The sequence below is a fragment of the Typopeltis vanoorti genome, chromosome 3 (assembly GCF_054136105.1).
Source record: "Typopeltis vanoorti isolate ZY-2024b chromosome 3, IOZ_Tvanoo_1.0, whole genome shotgun sequence".
Classification (NCBI taxonomy): Eukaryota; Metazoa; Arthropoda; class Arachnida; order Uropygi; family Thelyphonidae; genus Typopeltis; species Typopeltis vanoorti.
Window position 1 is genome coordinate 24,142,353 of NC_143551.1, and position 17,622 is coordinate 24,159,974.

At 34.1% G+C, this 17,622-nt stretch overlaps 1 protein-coding gene across 1 annotated transcript in view; it reads left to right on the top strand.

The window, feature by feature from the left end:
- The window catches only part of LOC150107996 (maternal embryonic leucine zipper kinase-like), a 201,144-nt gene that overhangs the window by 64,245 nt on the left and 119,277 nt on the right, over positions 1-17,622 (top strand). The window contains exons 5-7 of the mRNA XM_090415504.1: positions 3,863-4,006; positions 6,601-6,669; positions 15,853-15,945. Of these exons, the coding sequence (XP_090271630.1) occupies positions 3,863-4,006; positions 6,601-6,669; positions 15,853-15,945 (306 nt within the window). The remainder of the gene's footprint in view (positions 1-3,862; positions 4,007-6,600; positions 6,670-15,852; positions 15,946-17,622) is intronic.

A 17,622-nucleotide genomic window follows, 5' to 3' on the forward strand; every position in this document is an offset into this window, starting at 1 on the left:
GATTTTTCAACATTATAAGTTTGACTCTGCCAAGATGTTAAAGCATACAGTACAGACTGGTATTACAATGATATTAAAAAACTTAAATCTGCAGGAAGTTTTATAAGTTATTATGACTAAATGAATTAGTTGAAACTATATGCATACATATATTTTATGTGCGATTATATATTCAGTTGAATAAAAATATGTAACTTCCAATTTTTTTTTTTCCTTTTATAATTTTGGGAGCTTATAAATGAATCTGTAGTCCATAACAGAAAGTTACATCTCATTTGTGAATCTTAGGAATTCTGTACTGTCTTACTGTGTGTGTGTGTGTGTGTGTGTGTCATGACAAAAATGTTATTTCTACCAGTTCCTGATTCTTTTCGCAGAGGCGTGTTGGGAGGAGGGCATTCCTGATGTGTTATTATTATGTTATTAACTCCCTATCAACACTTTTCCTCCAGATTAGTCTGTTCTGTCAACCCAATATTATCAATTCCCTTTGTATTCCTCTGTGTCTTTATTGTACCATCTAGACATCAAATGCCTGTTTTGCTAATCTCTCTTCTCCCATTTTGTTTAAGTGACCAATACCACCTTAGATTGCCATTTTGAATCCCATCTAGGATGCAAAGAACTATTATCAGGGCTTTTCAACTGAGGGTGAGTTAGCCAGTCTCATATGGAGGTGGCAGGGTTTTTCATCCCACGGACCAGCCATTAGAACACATGCAATTAACAGATGCAGTACATTGGCTTCATAGCCTGAACTGCTTTGACCATAAATCCAAATAAACCAAACCACCTTAGATTAGCTGTGCACACGTTTCTGGATGCTAACAGAATCAGGTCTCTTTTCAATATCTTTATTTTTAATATAATTTGCCAAATGATGCCATCTTTTCACTCCCTTAATTTTTCTCATATCTGCGGTTTCTAGTCTTTGATTAACTGTTTTATTTCTGAACTAGCTCTTAGATCTATAAGTTAAAATTGGTTTGAACACTTTCTGAACTGTTAGTTTGGTGTTTTGGCTAATTTCTCTGTTGGTCCATTTAAATTTATTCAGCTCCAGCATGCCAGCTTACCTTATTATTTGAGATCTCCAGATTCAAGGATTGATCAAGTGATGCCATAGATCACCCACACTAGATGCACTCACTATTTCAACAGGCAAACTGTTTCACTCATTTCTTTCTTAGCTGCACACAAACTTCTACAGTGCCCCCAGTCTTCTCCCCCACCTTTTTATATAACAAAAAGTTTCATCAATCAATAACCTGTAACACCATGTCAGAAGTTTATAGACGTCTTTCTCTTCTTTCTCCTGTTTACTAGTGCCTGCAGTCCATATACTCTCAATCTTCCCATCTTCTTCTTCTTTGCATCCTTTCCACAACTTCTTTATTCCATCTGAACTCTCAGACCAAATCCACTCACAGTAGTCCATGTGTGGTCATATCAAGGCCTTGCAAAGAGGCAAAATGACCTCTTTATCTTTTTAAAGATTAGTGTTTGTTTAAATATTACAATTAGACTGTGTGTTGTGTTTGCAGTGTGACCTTTTAACTTCAACTTTCTATCCACATAACTCCAAGATCTCTAGGTTCATCAGTTTCTCCAGCATAATCCTATCAATATAATACGGTTTTGGAAATCTCATTATGCTATCATTCATAATTTTATATGTACTAACACTGAATTGACAGCCATTATTCATCTACAGTTTCAGCTTATTCAAGTCATTTTGTAAGCTGCATATCAATAGCATGTTTACATCATCATTAAACAATCGAACCTTTATCCTTCCCAATATCATTAATATGTAGATTAAACAACAATGGTTCAATGACTGATCCCTGGAGTCCACTACTGGTCACCTTAAATCTGTCAGATGCCCAACCCCCACCCATAAATAATCCCACTTTCTGATATGTATCCTTCAACCATCCACTTATCCATGTCAAGAATTTATATTTTGGTCCCATATTCTCCAGTTTTTGCAACAACTTTTCATATGGTATTCTATTAAATGGCTTAGCATTATTATTATACTGCTGAAAGTACAGCAGTATCATAGTGTATCCATCCCTTTTATCCAACTCATCTGTAACATTATTATATAATAAGAGCAAATTGCTGGAATATCACATCCCTTCAGTAAACCCTTGCTGTTCTTTGAAAATATAGCTTATCTGTAAACTCATTTTTGTGAGTTCTTACCAACTTCTCTAAAGTCTTCACCATCACTCCAGAGATGCTGATTGATTGGTGGTTAGACACATTAGTTATACAAACATGTCAGGTTTATTCTGTTGCCAATTATATATTTTGAAATCTTTATTTTAAATGGTTATAAATTTATCACTGTATCTGTCAGTATGCTGTTATTATTTAAGGAAATCTTTAAATCTGAAACATCGTGCAGACACGCACGTGCATGGCCAGATTTATGCATGAGCTAGAACTATGGTTTAGGGCCTTCTCAGTATACATGACCTTAAATTCAGCCCTGTGCATGCACACACATGTATGAATGTTAATAAATATTCACTAGTTATGTCAATGTGATATGAGTAACATTAATGTAAATACAGTCAAACTTGGTTATAGCAAGCACCACTGTATCGAGAAAAGTTTCCTCATTGTATAAAACCCATTACTCATTATATTAGTGATGAGTTAAACAACCCCTGTATATATTTTTTTAAATTCTCAATAACTTGATAAATGTAGATTAAAAAAAAACAAATGAAGTATTCAAGAGAAAGAATAATACAGTTACATACCTAGATATTATTTGTATGATATGCTTGTAAACCTACAATACACTTAATATTAAACACAATTATTTGTCTATAATTTTGAAACCATATGCTTAACACTAAACACAGTTTATTTCTCTGTAATTAAACACAATATTAATTAAAAATAAACCTGATTTCAATTAGTCTGTTTTTAAACCGATGTCAGTTTATAAATCAATTCAACCAACCATTGTTACATACAAAATTGTTGCATCCAAATATTGTTGAGCAAATATTGTATGTAAACATGTTTATTCTTCCACAATTTCAATGTTATTTGAAAAGGATAAAGAAAACTTTTTACGTACTTCAAAATTTTTCACACCAGGTTCTAACTCGCAAATAATTTTGACTTTTTCATGAAATGAAAGAGACTTTCTTTTAGTAGAAATGTTTCTGATGGAAGAGTTCATTTTTAACAGATTTTATCATTATGGCAGTGTTTGGGATAAAGCAAGGGAGGAGAGCCACAGCTAGACACTGGAGAGGTAAGTAGTGAGGAGTTTTATCCCCAAGGACAAGATTTGGTTATAAACCAGCTTGAAATCTGATGCAGGTGGTCATAAAAGCTAAGTCACTTCTTTCATTTTTGTCTACTCCAAGAATTTGGTATTCCCATAACTATCTGAGCAATTAAGGATGTTTGCATAGTTACCACAATTTGTATGGTATATCCAGGTAGTACACTCGTTATGAAAGTGAGCAATTGTATGGGAATACATGTAAATTAAAATCATTGACTTTTTGCTCATTACAACAAAGTTCAACTGTATGTTTTCAGAATTTGAAAAAAAGGTCTATTATTATTATTATGCGACACCTCTAAGGAGTCCAAGGACTCATCGTAGGAGGGCATGCTACTCTATTACAGCTCACTGTCTACCTTACTTTATCCTCCAGACTACATGATATTCCTACCATCAACACACACACACACACACACAGTCTATATCTTATGTTTAAAACAATTTATAGTTGAATTTTGAATTAAACATGTAATATCGATTTGTAATATAATCTCATATACAGTTAAATTCAAGTTCAAGTTAAAATTATTTGTATTTCAGTATTGTCCTGGGGGTGAACTCTTTGATTACATAGTAGAAAAAGATAAATTAGAAGAGGAGGAAGCAAGGATATTTTTTCGTCAAATTGTATCAGCAGTAGCTTATATTCATAATCAAGGTTATGCACATAGAGATCTAAAACCAGTGAGTATTAATTTATACATTTTTATGTTAAACAATTTAATTAACTTTTAGGAGAGGCATTATAGCATAACATTATTATAGTACAAAATACTTCTTGAATCAAGGCGTCGGCTAATCAGTGTGCTGCTATTCCATCAAAATCATTCTTATTTTTGATGCTGTGGTAACACTAATAAACTTTTCATTCTTTATCATTTCCTGATATGTATGTCCTGTGATGGCATACAGGATATTGTGCGAGTCCAACACAATCAAGTTTTCCTTTTTACTAAATTTATTTTCATTTTGCTTTTTATCAACCATATTTTCACAAATTAATGAAGTCTATAATGTTGCCTGACTATATTATAGTTATTGGGGGGAGGGGTATCCTATCAGACTGACAAATGACCAGAGAATACACATTTTACAGACATAGAATTATGCAGTTAATCCATTTACTGCCTTATGATAGCATTAATTTCCTGAAGTCAAGTTACTTGGCTGTGAGCAGTGCCATCTTTTTCCAGTGATTTCATGAGTACTTGTTTTTCTAATATTTCTTCTTCCATTCTGTTCATGATCATGCTACCTCAGATTAACTCTGATCATACTTTCTTCAATGCTAATAATATCAGTTTTCTAATATCTTTATTTTTTGTGATTCTACCATTGATGCTTCAATTCCATACGTGTCTTCAAAACAAAACTTATCTGTTGTCTCCATTTTTTTAACTTTTTTTTTTTTACTCAAACTTTCACATCCATCTTAGTTAAAACTGGTTTAAATACTGTGTTTCTAACTTGTTCCATATCAGTTACTCAACTAGTTATTATTCAGCTATTCAATTTTGTTATTGAACATCTTACCAGTTTTGCTTTATCTTTTTCTATATTTAATTTTGCATTTAAATAGTTGATATATTGGCTTTTGTTTTTTATCACTTATTTTCATATCAAGAGTTCAAGTTAGTTTTGAGGACTTTTAGTGGATTTAGAAGTATGTTTTGACATTTGCATAACTAAGGAACAGAGTTCAATATCTCCAATTTTGTTATCAAGTTTAATGCCATTTGCTTCATAAAGTGATCCATATAAACGACGAATAGCAGCAGAGACCAGGTCTAACTTTGCCTTACACATGATTTTACAATTAATTGTCTTGTTATACATTCTTCTCTTCTAACTTCTGGCTTACACCTGAAATGGATGTTACTCTACATAATATACCTTCTTATGAATTTCATGGGTGCCTCTCTATCTAACTATCCACTATTTCCTGAATTTCACAATGTCCACTTTCCTCAAAATATGTAAAAACACAAGAAGTTACTTGTCAGCATCCATACCTGGTTCTGCTTCAAACATATTGAACAACTTCTCATTCTCTTTTATTCCCCCCCATCACCCCCCCTTTTTTTTTTGAACAGCCTTTCTCACATTGTTTTTTTTAAAAGGACCTTCAACTGTTCAAGAAACATACTCCTTTCTCCCTAATCACTTCCCTACACAGTAATACTGTTGAATTGGTATACAGATAAATATATAATAATAATAAAAAAATACACCATGTAATTGTAGAATTTTGAATTCCCTTGGAACCTTATCTTATACAATTTCCAAATCTCATCATCATGGAATTTTTGACATGTACCTTCAGGGTTGCATGTGTAGGATGTTATGATAGTACTATATAAATAGTTAGATCATTTTCAACTCACTTTTTACTGAATCAATCCACATAGATCTCAGCATTCCTCTGTGTCTTTTTCTTACCATCCTGGCAAAGAACACTTCTTTTGTTAACCTTTCTTCTCCCGTTCTGCTTATTATCCTATTATCCTCATTTCTAATATAATACCACAATTGATACCATCTGTTTGCTCCCTTAATCTTTCTTCAGAACTATCATATCTGTGGTCTTCATTCTTTGATCAATGTTTTATTTCTAACCCAGCTGTCTCACACCCATAAGTTAAAATTGACTTGAACACAGCCTTGTATATTGCTAGTTTAATATTTTGACTTGGGACTATTGTGAAATCCTAAGTTTATTAAAGAGTATAAAAATTTTCTAAGACAGTACCTGATAAATTTAACATTTGAAGAAAGTTGTTAATAGAAATTATAGAATATTAATAATTCCTTGATTGTTTAGGTTGGATTATCATTATTGTGTATAAGGTTCACTAACTACAGCAAACATTGTTATGACAAACTCCTTCTCTTATTTTCTAATAATAAACTGTCAAAAAAGTTCTGGTCAAAACCCATAGTCACAATGCTATTCTAATCATAGTCCACTATAGCAACCTGTTCCTGAAATACAAATGATCACTATGAGTTTGTTACAGTAAAAGCTGACTACACATCCCTTCAGAGTTTTTCAGAAAATGAATGGTAGTAAGATATTTGTGAGTGAAAGATTATTTCTAGTAAATAATAATTATAATTACATGGGTATCATCATGGAGTCCGAAGACTCATTGTAGGAAGCTACATTAATCTTTAGTCGCATAAATGCCTATCATACTACTTCTTAAACTGATTAATATTAGAAATATTAGAATTATAACTTTCTAAAATTTATTTTAATTATTGTTTTTTTTATGTAGGAAAATCTTCTTTTAGATGAGGAACAGAATCTTAAATTAATTGATTTTGGCCTCTGTGGTAGACCCAAGGCAAGTTTAAACATTTATATTTAAATCATTTATTTCATTCAAATTTTGCTTATCATATTATTTATCTACATAATCTGTATATTCTGTGATAGAATTTTTTTCTTTGCAATACAAATATCCAAAAAATAAAAAATAGTTTTTTACTTTCATTTGTTCTTCCTATCAATGCTTTGATCAGTTCATGATTTTTCATTTTCAGCATTTTCTGAAACTAGGTTTCATGCCACTCCTGATTTAAAACAATAACAACAAATAGAAAAGTTTATTGGGATATGGAGCTACTCTGCTTCTCCAACCAGAGACTAAGTTAGATGTTAATATAGAATTTTTCATTTATATTAAAAGAGTAGTTAAAAAGACATATCTGGTTGTATATTTTTTAGAAGTTAGGGATGGTGAGATATTCAAACTTGATTGAGCGAAACATATGGTAAGAGAAAGATATAAAAAATTAAAAAATTAAGATCAGTTATTGTTATTATTATGTGACACCTCGAAAGACTCATTGAGGAAGGGCACATACTCTACAACTCTCTGTCTCCACCAACTACAACGAATCATAACTACCATCATCATCCACACCAATGCAATTTACTGCTTACCGCCACCACTAGTATTTTCACAGACAAACATCCATGCCCATGGCGGGAATCGAACTCGCAGCCTTTTGACTGGAGAGTGCATTTGCTAACCATTTGATCAACCAGGCTGGCAGACTTAAACATGTACATTCAATAGTCAAAAATGAAACTTTAAATAAAACTAGTAAATAATAAAACAGCACAGAACTTACTATATGTTTATCTTCTGACAATGATTCCCATGAAAAGGCTAGCACAACATGATATTGCTGTTCCTGTACATACTTTACTAGTTTTTAATTAATTTGTTAATTTTCAAAATTTTTTTAGTTTTCTTATTTTTTTAAAGGTACCTGTGGCATAACTATAAACAGCAGAATTACACCATAACGATAGTAATAAACTTGAAAGTACAGGTATTTTGTATTGAAAATAACAATACATCATCATCAGTGTGTATAAACAAGCAAATCAAAGAACAGGAATACAAGATACATACCACAATCAGTTTACTAATTAAAAATGGTTGTTGCAAGCCATAAATTAATATTAATGCTTAAAACTGCTTCTATGGAGAAGACAAGTTTCATCCTACAGGATACTGTGTTTAGTGTCAATACTAAGCTCTGTCAGACCAGACTTTTGAAGTTTCATGTATTCAATGTAGCATTGATGTTCATTAATTCTTTTTAACACAGAATGCCTGTCTGTCCAAAGTATGTCAAATTACATTCACAAGGAATCTGGTAAACACTAGCTAAAGATAGAGGTAACAGATTAGAAATTTTGTTGATAGGAAAATATGTGGGAATAAAGTGATACTTCTTCAAATTTCTACTAATAAGTACAGAGACACCAGAAATATAAGGGATTGAAACCCTGTGGTCTGAAGAATCCTTAAGTGTTGGAACACAGGAGTTGATTATGTGATAGATTTGATGAGGGTTGCAACCATTTAATTCCATTGAAGTTTTAATAGAGAGAAGTTCTTGTTGTAAGCTTGAGGGAGAGGAGCACACATTATATGTTCTATTAATTAAAGACTTCATAACACCAATTTTTTGAGAGGAGTAATGAGCAGACTTTTGATGAATGTATCTGCCAATCAAGATAGGTTTTCAATAAACATTGGTTGATAAAGCACCAGAGGCTGCGAGTAAGAATTATGTCCTACACTACTAGCATTTTCTTTTTCCATTGTGAATTGAATGTGTAGGAAAGTGGTAAGTTCATTTTCAGAATGTGGACAAACAGCAAAAATGTTACTGACATAATGAAACAAAAGAGAGGGTTGGGGATGAATGGATGAGAACAAGGTATCTTCCAGATGGTTCAAAAAAATATTTGCCAAAAGTGGAGACAAGAGGGCAAGCCATGGCAGTGCAACCTGTCTATAGATCTTGTTTTTCCAGCTGATATATCCTGATTGTATAACAAATTCAAAAATCTTCAGAACATCAGGAGGGGGGAATCATCATATAGTAAACTAATAGTGTCAGATAACTGAATGTTGGTAAATAGAGAAACAATATCAAACCTAATATATCTGACTCTTGTATTTACTCAAGAAAAGGAGGAATAGAAATTCCAGAGGTCAAGCCAATTGGTTCCTTTGTAGCACTAGAGGATGCAAGGGCAGGAGTGGTTGTAGGAGGGGTGTTTTATGAGAGAGAGGAAACTTGCACAAGATTGTGGTCCGAGTTGCCAAGAGGAGATGTGACCTCTATGGTGTATCTGGAAGGAGAACTGGTCAAAAAGAGATCTAGAGTATTTGGAGAGTGAAGAGGGTTATCAGGGATTCGAGTGGGTAGATATACAATTTGTGTTAGAGGTCATTACTTATAGCAAAGACTTTTGCTTCTCATCCTGCTTGGTTTGGTGGCATTAAAGTAATGGGAGTCAGTTGGAATTGAATGCATTGAGATCGCCAGAAAGATGACGTCACTATTTGGATAGCTAGATTGCAGGTGATCAAATTTCATCAAGGAAACTAAGAACCAGAGAAGGTCAAAAGCAGGGGATTCTAAATTAGCTATTCTCTCAAATTTCACAAAGGCACAGGTATCACCCTTGTGGTGAAAAGAATCACAAAGAGTGTAGTTTGGGCACTGGAGGTGGAGAGTAGTAGATGTAGCTGTGATCTGGGTTTCTGTCAGGAATAAGATGTGCGATCTGGAATACTACTAGTGATGGTAGATATCATTTGTTATGTTTGTTAATGACACAGATGTTAGTAAAGTGGATGTGAAAGTGAGTTTTTAGTGAAGAGATTTTGGTATGGTTTGTATGTTATAAAGAATAATAATGTGAACAAAAACAGGGTCTTGCCATGGGTTCACTTCTATATCTGCTTATATCGGAGGGAATGAGCCATAGAAAATTACATCATAAACCCAGAATTTTGCTACATTGTGCATTGATATGGATGGTATATTTATCATCCAGCTGAGTTCAACTAAAGGAATTTACAAACTACCTGAAAACAGCCTACATCTTATACATTTTATTCTTGAACTTGAAAACAGCTGGACTTGACCATTTCAGGTCATACTCTGAGAGGTATTCAACAGTTATTCAGTATACAGAAAGCCTATCCACACTGGGAAACACATCCTTGCCTATCTCACCATCACCCCACAAAAAACAAATAGAAATAATGAAAATGCTACAGCTGAAGCTATAAGGCTAGTATATTGTGTCTGTTCTTCTGGCCAGTTTGCTTGTTTTGTAGAAGATGAAAAATCAGAGTTTCTAGACGAAAAAGAAAAAACTGTGTCTGTAGAGACTGAGTACCTCACCTTTTATTGAAAAGCCCTTACAAAGATTCTTTGTATCCTAGATAGAATTTGAATTCAAGTTCGACCAAATGTCATCAATACTGACTTAGTTACAGAGGCTCTAAAATGCTGAGAGGGCAAGCATTAATCTCTAGCATACAAAAGTGGAATCAAAAAATTAAATACCCTAGCCACATCATTATCTCAAAATGAATATAAGTACAAGACAATAAACAAAATTCATGACTTATTTTTAATGGTATTAACAACACCAAACAACTTTATCAAAAGATGTTTTATTAACTGCTTATATTTCTCTGAATTTCAAATCAGCATCATCAGAGCACAACACAGCTTGTATACACGACAGTGATTAAGTGAAACAATACAGTTGTAATAGACAAAAGATCTAAGTCCTATTTTGGTGCCCTCCAATGTAAAAAAAAATGAAAATAGAAAACATTACAACTATGTGGGAATTGCTCTTAACATAACAGTCTCCCAAATTTTTGGCAAATTAATGCAACCATATTTGTTCAGGTTAGGAGGGTTCTTCAAAGCTATGGGTGACTCAAAAAATAATCTTTCAGGTCTGTAACGACTTCTAAATAGCACATTTGTTTTCTTCCATCTAATCCTGTGTGAAAGGTGTCCAAAGTATGGTCTGCCAGTCCTGACTTGCCATAATAATAGTAGCAAATGTATTTTTTATGTTCTTCCAAGCAGATGTTAACTGATCTTCCTGTTTGCCCATAGTAGTCACATGGAACTTCATACACTCCAGGGCGTACTAGAGGGTGAAGTTTATCCTTAGGCTAGTTTAACATAAGGTTTGAATGTGGTGCGAAGGCCATTTCATCAGTACATTGACTGTCCTTTCTGATGTACCTCTGACATAGGGAATAAAAATGATAATGTGTTCCTGTGTATTGCGGGAGGGGTAATTGGACTATGTAGTATTTTATCTGCTTTGTAGGAATGGCTGCACAAAGAAGAAAAGAAGAAAATATTTCAATAAAATTTTAGGCATTTTATTTTAATACAGAATTGGAAAAATAATTATACAAAGTTTCTACTTTATGAAAAAAAAAAAAGTTTTTGTAAAGAACTTATATTTTGTCTTGTGTTATGCACTTGTTTCATACTGAGACAAATTCACATACACATGATACTGCAAAGTTATGTAAAATATCACATCTAATGTCCGTCAGAGTGTATTATAAGATATGAAGTTTCAGTAAGGAAGTACCGTGAGTAGACATATTACTAACTATTATAATAAAGGAATTAACTCACATAAATTATTCTTTATTCGTAGAATTTTCACCTGAGTATCACAGGCATCATCAGTACAGGTACAAGGCTAATTAAACAATAACTGTTATATTCACAAAGCGCCACCTAAGTAGCTAAGGTTAAATTTCCTAAATTTATTTAATTATTTATATTATTATTTGTTTGTTTATTTTTAATTATTTAGTTATTTAATTATTAAATAATAATTATTTAATTATTCAATTATAATAATTAATTATTATTATTATTATTTTTTTTTTTTTATCAATATATATGTGTATATAATTATATGTTAGGAAAGATTTGCTGCTTTATAAAGTACTGTCTCCCACAAGGGGAAAAGATGCAGACCATCGGATCTGTTTAGGTTAGGGGAGTGAAGTAATGTTTCACTACTCCGCGACTATTCGACTTATAGGCCCCTCACTGCAGATCCTACTGTTAGTCAAATAAAAAAGCTTAACGCCCTTATAGAAAAAATATCGATATGGGATGAAGATAAAAAGAAAATACTAAAGACCTCCTTCGGGCACCCACCGAGATTATATGGTCTTCCAAAAGTACATAAGCCAGGAATTCCATTAAGACCGGTTGTAGACTGTATAGATTGTCCCACTTACAAAATATCAAAATTTCTGTCAACTTTACTCACTTCTTCAACTAGAAGAACTGCTACATATATAAAAAATTCTGTGGACTTCAGAAATAAAATTTCCGATCTGCATCTAGACGATTCAGAGATTATGATTAGTCTGGATGTTGTTTCACTCTTTATGAATGTTCCGTTGTGGACAGCATAGAATTACTACACCAAGAATTTCCTCCAGACATTGTCAAATTATTTGAATTTGTAATAAAGTCCGGTTATTTTTCCTTCAAAAACCAGTTATACCAACAAATCGAAGGGACAGTAATGGGTAATCCAATATCTCCTGCTATTGCCAACTACTTCATGGAGCATTTTGAACAGCGTATCTTTGACAACATTACACCCAGACCTAACATTTGGTTCAGATATGTGGACGATATTTTTGCCATATGGAAGGGCACCGCAGAAGAACTATAACAGTTTCTCTCAAAAATTAATGCACTTCATCCAAGGATCCAGTTCACTCTAGAAGTAGAAATAAATAAGCAGTTTGCCTTTCTAGACCTCTTGATTCTTTGCCAACCAGGTGGTTATCTACAATTCACAGTCTATAGGAAAGAGACTCATTCAGGCCAGTACATCCATCTGAATCACATCACCATCATAGTCAAAAGGCAGGTACTATAAAAACACTAGTTCATAGAGCTAACTCCTTCTGTTCTTCAGAAGAACTTTTACAAAAAGAATTACAGTATATTAATTCCTCCTTCATATCGAATGGCTAAAGAAGTCCTTCATAAAAAGAGCTTTAAGTAGTCGTGCTCCACCATCCTTTTCAAGTACAGAAGAACCTACACATATACCTATCCCCTATGTACACGGGGTTAGTGAACGCATAGCTAAGGTGCTAAAACTACTAAATATCTGTGTGGCTTTTCGACCCATCAGAAAAATCTCCACATTCCTAATGTCTCTAAAGGACAAGCTCCCACATCTCAGCTATCCAGGTGTCTACCAGATTCCCTGCTCATGTGGATTATCATATTTCGGACAAACAGGAAGATCTGCTCAGGTCCGGTTAGAAGAACACCAGTCGTGCATCCAGTACCTTGAACCCAAACAGTCTGGAATTGCAGAACATGCCATCAACACCAGACATAGAGTTAAGTGGAACAAGACAAAAGTTGGTTCCTAATGGAACAGCTATACAAAGAAACATATGAAACATTACTTCACTCCCCTAACCTAAACAGATCCGATGGTCTACGCCTTCTCCCCCCTTGTGGGAGATAGTACTTTATAAAGCAGCAAATCTTTCCTAACATATAATTGTATACACATGTATATATTTATTTAAAAAAAAAAATTATATTATTATAATCGAATAATTAAATAAATTTAGGAAATTTAACATTAGCTACTTAGGTGGCGCTTTGTGCCTGTACTGATGATGCCTGTGATACTCAGGGGAAAATTCTACAAATAAAGAATAATTTATGTGATTTAATTATGTTATTATAATAGTTAGTAATAAGATATGAAGGTATGTGTACAGCATTTCTGCATATCTGAACATATGGTGGCGCTTTGTGCCTGTACTGATGATGCCTGTGATACTCAGGGGAAAATTCTACGAATAAAGAATAATTTATGTGATTTAATTATGTTATTATAATAGTTAGTAATAAGATATGAAGGTATGTGTACAGCATTTCTGCATATCTGAACATATGGATGGATATCCATATGTTAAATGGATGAATAACACCATTAAGCTTGGGCTGCAAAAAAAGAAACAACTGTGGAGGGAATTTAAAGAAAGAGGTGACCTGCAGGCACATGAATGGTATAAAGTGTTCATGTGCCTTTTTTTACCACACTCGTTACCAGAAAGGTAACGAGTGTGGTAAAAAAAGCAAAAGCGGATTATGAAAGGAAACTAGCTATGCAAGCTAAAGAGAATCCCAAACAGTTCTTTCAATATGCTGCAGGCAAAAAAAAAAAAAAAAAAAAACTGTACATGGCAAAATGATTTTAAGGAATAACGATGGTAAGGAAGTCACTGAATCAGTCAATATAGTGGAATTACTGAGCGAGCACTTCGCAGGAGTATATCATCCAGATGGTGACAATGAAAAAATGAAGGAACCATTAGTTTATACGGGAATTGTGATGAATGAAGTGGAGGTGAATAGTCTATTACAGAACCTTAATGTGAATACATCTGTGGGATTGGATGGTATACCGGCACGGGTCTTACCTGAAGCTGCTAAAGAATTATCAGTGCTCTTGACCATTTTATTTAATTTGGGTCTCGGGTCTGGTTTAGTCCCGAAGGTGTGGAAAGAGGGGAAAATAGTTCCACTGCATAAAGGAGGATCCAAGACTACTGTTGCAAATTACCGATCGATCAGCATATCAGGAGTCGTTGTCAAGGTCTTGGAGAAAGTAGTCAAGGGTAGATACTGTCCCCGTACAGTATCTCATGAAAATGAGATACTGTACAGGGGACAGCATGGCTTTGTGAAAGGGAGATCATGGCTCAGTAACTTGCTCAAGTTTTATAACACAGTGACAGCTGAACTGGATAAGGATAATGGGTTTACAGTGATACTGCTGGACCTGGCTAAGGCATTTGACAGGATATCACATGGAATTCTAATCCGTAAACTACAACATATGGGAATGGATATAGGGTTGCGAGATGGATAGGTGGGTGGTTGATGGAGAGATATCAGAGAGTAGTTTATTCAGGAGTAGAGTCCAAAAGACAGCCTGTGACTAGTGGTGTGCCGCAGGGTTCTGTTCTTGGACCACTGCAGCTTAATTTGTTCATTAACGATATAGGGAAGGATCTAAGAGGTACAGTTATTAATTTGTTCGCTGATGAAACAAAGTTGGGTAGGGCAATACTGAATGCAGATGTCAAAATCTTGCAGTACGACTTGGATAGATTGGAGTTCTGGGCTAAGGAGAATGATGTCAATTTAATGTGACAAAATGTAAGGTTATGCATTTTGGGGTGATAAGATTAGCTGCAGTATACCACATTGGTGGAACTGTACTCCAGGAGATTGAAGAGGCCAGGGACTTGGGAGTGTTGGATAGGGAGATGAAGTTTAGGGGGCACATTGCAAAAGTAGCTAAATCAGCTCATTAACTCACTTGGTTGTTGAAAAATACCTTGACGAGCAGAGACATGCAAGTTATTGTTCCTCTGTACCAAGCCTTGATAAGACCTCATCTAGACTACTGTGCCCAGATTTGGTCACCTAGGTTTCTTCTTGATGAGGAGGAGGTGGAGAGGATCCAGAGGCGAGTGACCAAGATGATAGCAGGTCTATGGAATGAACCTTATGAGAACAGGTTGAAGATTTGTGGGTTGCAGAAATTAGTTGATAGGCGGAAAAGGGGAGATATTCAAATTGCTGAAGGGTTTCTATAGGATTAATTCAGAGGATATTTTTGAGATCGGGACTGGTGGTGGGAGAACTAGGGGACATCTATGGAAGCTGGGCAAGAGTGTAGTTAGCAAGGGTGTTAGAGCTGGGGTTCTTTACTTTTAGAGTGGTAAATGAGTGGAATAAGCTGCCAGAGTCTGTTGTGGGTGCTATGACGGTGAGTGAGTTCAAGGCAGGGTATGATAGATACTGTGAGAATGTTGTATAGTTGTGTGGACATGATGTTTAGGGCCTCCCTCGATGAGTCTAAGGACTCCCTGGAGTCCCCTGTAATAATAATAATATGGATGTCTTATTTTTTGCACACAGGAATGGAGGGGGGGGGGAATTGCTGGAGACTTAGACATTATATGTATAATCTCCTGTGTTTTAAGGAGAAAATGAAAAATATTGCTGTTCTGGTGAAATATTGATTTCTTTTCTTCAGATTTGTTATGACAAATGGATGCTGTCAGTTATAATTTTATTATTTTTTTAAGGGAGGAATGAAAAGCCATCTAGATACTTGTTGTGGTAGTCCTGCATATGCTGCTCCTGAAATAATCAGTGGTTATGAATATCTTGGTTCAAAGGTATGAAAAATATTTGCAAAATATATTGTTATGAAATAAAAATCTATTTAATAAAATGTTCTGTGAATCTTTAGACATGTATCCATAATTTCTAGAAATACATTCTTTTCATTTAGCATTTTTCAGATGACAGTTTCCATAGTGTACTTACTGTTTATGATATTTAGGTGTATTTTTTTTTTGTTTTTTTGACAGTATTACTCCATGTAAATATTAGGCTATCTAAATATATTTGTCATCCTTTAGAAAATTGCTTTTGTAATGTCCTACTTTTAATACAAGTAGTTCAAATAGAAAAAAAGGGTGCTTTGAGATTCATTTATGTGTGATAATTGAAATAAATTTTATATGTAGTTCCATTTTGATCCCATCTCACCTTCTTTTACATATTACATCCTGTTGTCTATTATTTTAAATTAACTCACACAGGTAATGATAAAACAACTAATTTTATCTTCACAATTTGTTGTATTTGTGAATGTTTGTATTCACTGGCTTGTTTATTCATTTTTCAGAGGGGAAAGACTACTTTTAGCAGTAGAAACCGTGCCACCTCTATATGAGATTGGCATGCTCACTGTCAGTGTAAATCTATGTAAATGTATATTGTTTAGGTTATTGTATTCAATTATGCTTAAATATATACCATCAGTATCCTGGCCATCCTGATTGATTGAGTGGATAGTGTTTTTACTCTGTAACTAGTTTTGGTCTAAATCCTGCTTATGGCATGAACATTTGTGAATTCCTTTAGGTGACCTCATTGCCTATTGTGAGACACCATCCTGCCTATTAAAGGCCTAAAGTAGTTTCTGAAGAGTTCCATGTTTGGCCTCTAGAACACAATTCTGAATTTTCTAATCCTTAACTCCTACAATGTTTTGTATCATAGGTTTACAATATTTTTATGGGTGTGTTTTGCATGTTGCAAATTGCTTGCCATGTTTCACAACAATGCAGAATTGATGAGCACTTTATCTAAGCATCTTTTTTTTTTAAATAAAATTTATGAAACAAGGTTTATTTTGGTTCAAAATTATAAGTAAAAAAAAAAAAAAAGGTTGCTTATGGATTATCTAGCTTGAACCCGGTCCTCAATGTTCGGTCCTCAACTTCATTTGGTCTCATTAGTAGGTATCCACTTGGTACTGAGCAAACAAGAACTGGCTGGAAATTTGAGACTTACCTGACCAAATTGTATTATAGTATTGGCTTAAACCACATAGAAACCTGATAGTACATGATGCAATTTCATGCTGGCTGGGGTATCATCTGGTTAAGAAGGCTCACTGTTTTTATCATATAACCAAGGCGAATGTTGAAAACTCAGCTACTGGAACAGACTCATAATTAACACAGTTGAAGATAGACACCATCAACTTATGAAGTATCAAAAAGAAGTAGAACTAGCAGAACTAGAGAATTACGATATGGACATAATTGGTTTTACTGAGACAGAGAAGACTAAAATAGGTGAGATCTTGCTAAATAATAAATATAGGATGTTATATTTGGGCAATAATGATCACGGAAAGTAAGGAGTAGCAATAGCATTCAACACCAGACTTGAAGATAAACTTTTTGATTCGAAGACAATTTCAGGTAATTTGTAGGCAAACTTCAAAATGGAGAATTGGACAATGAAATGTTTTCATGCTATGGTCCAGCAGAAGGTTC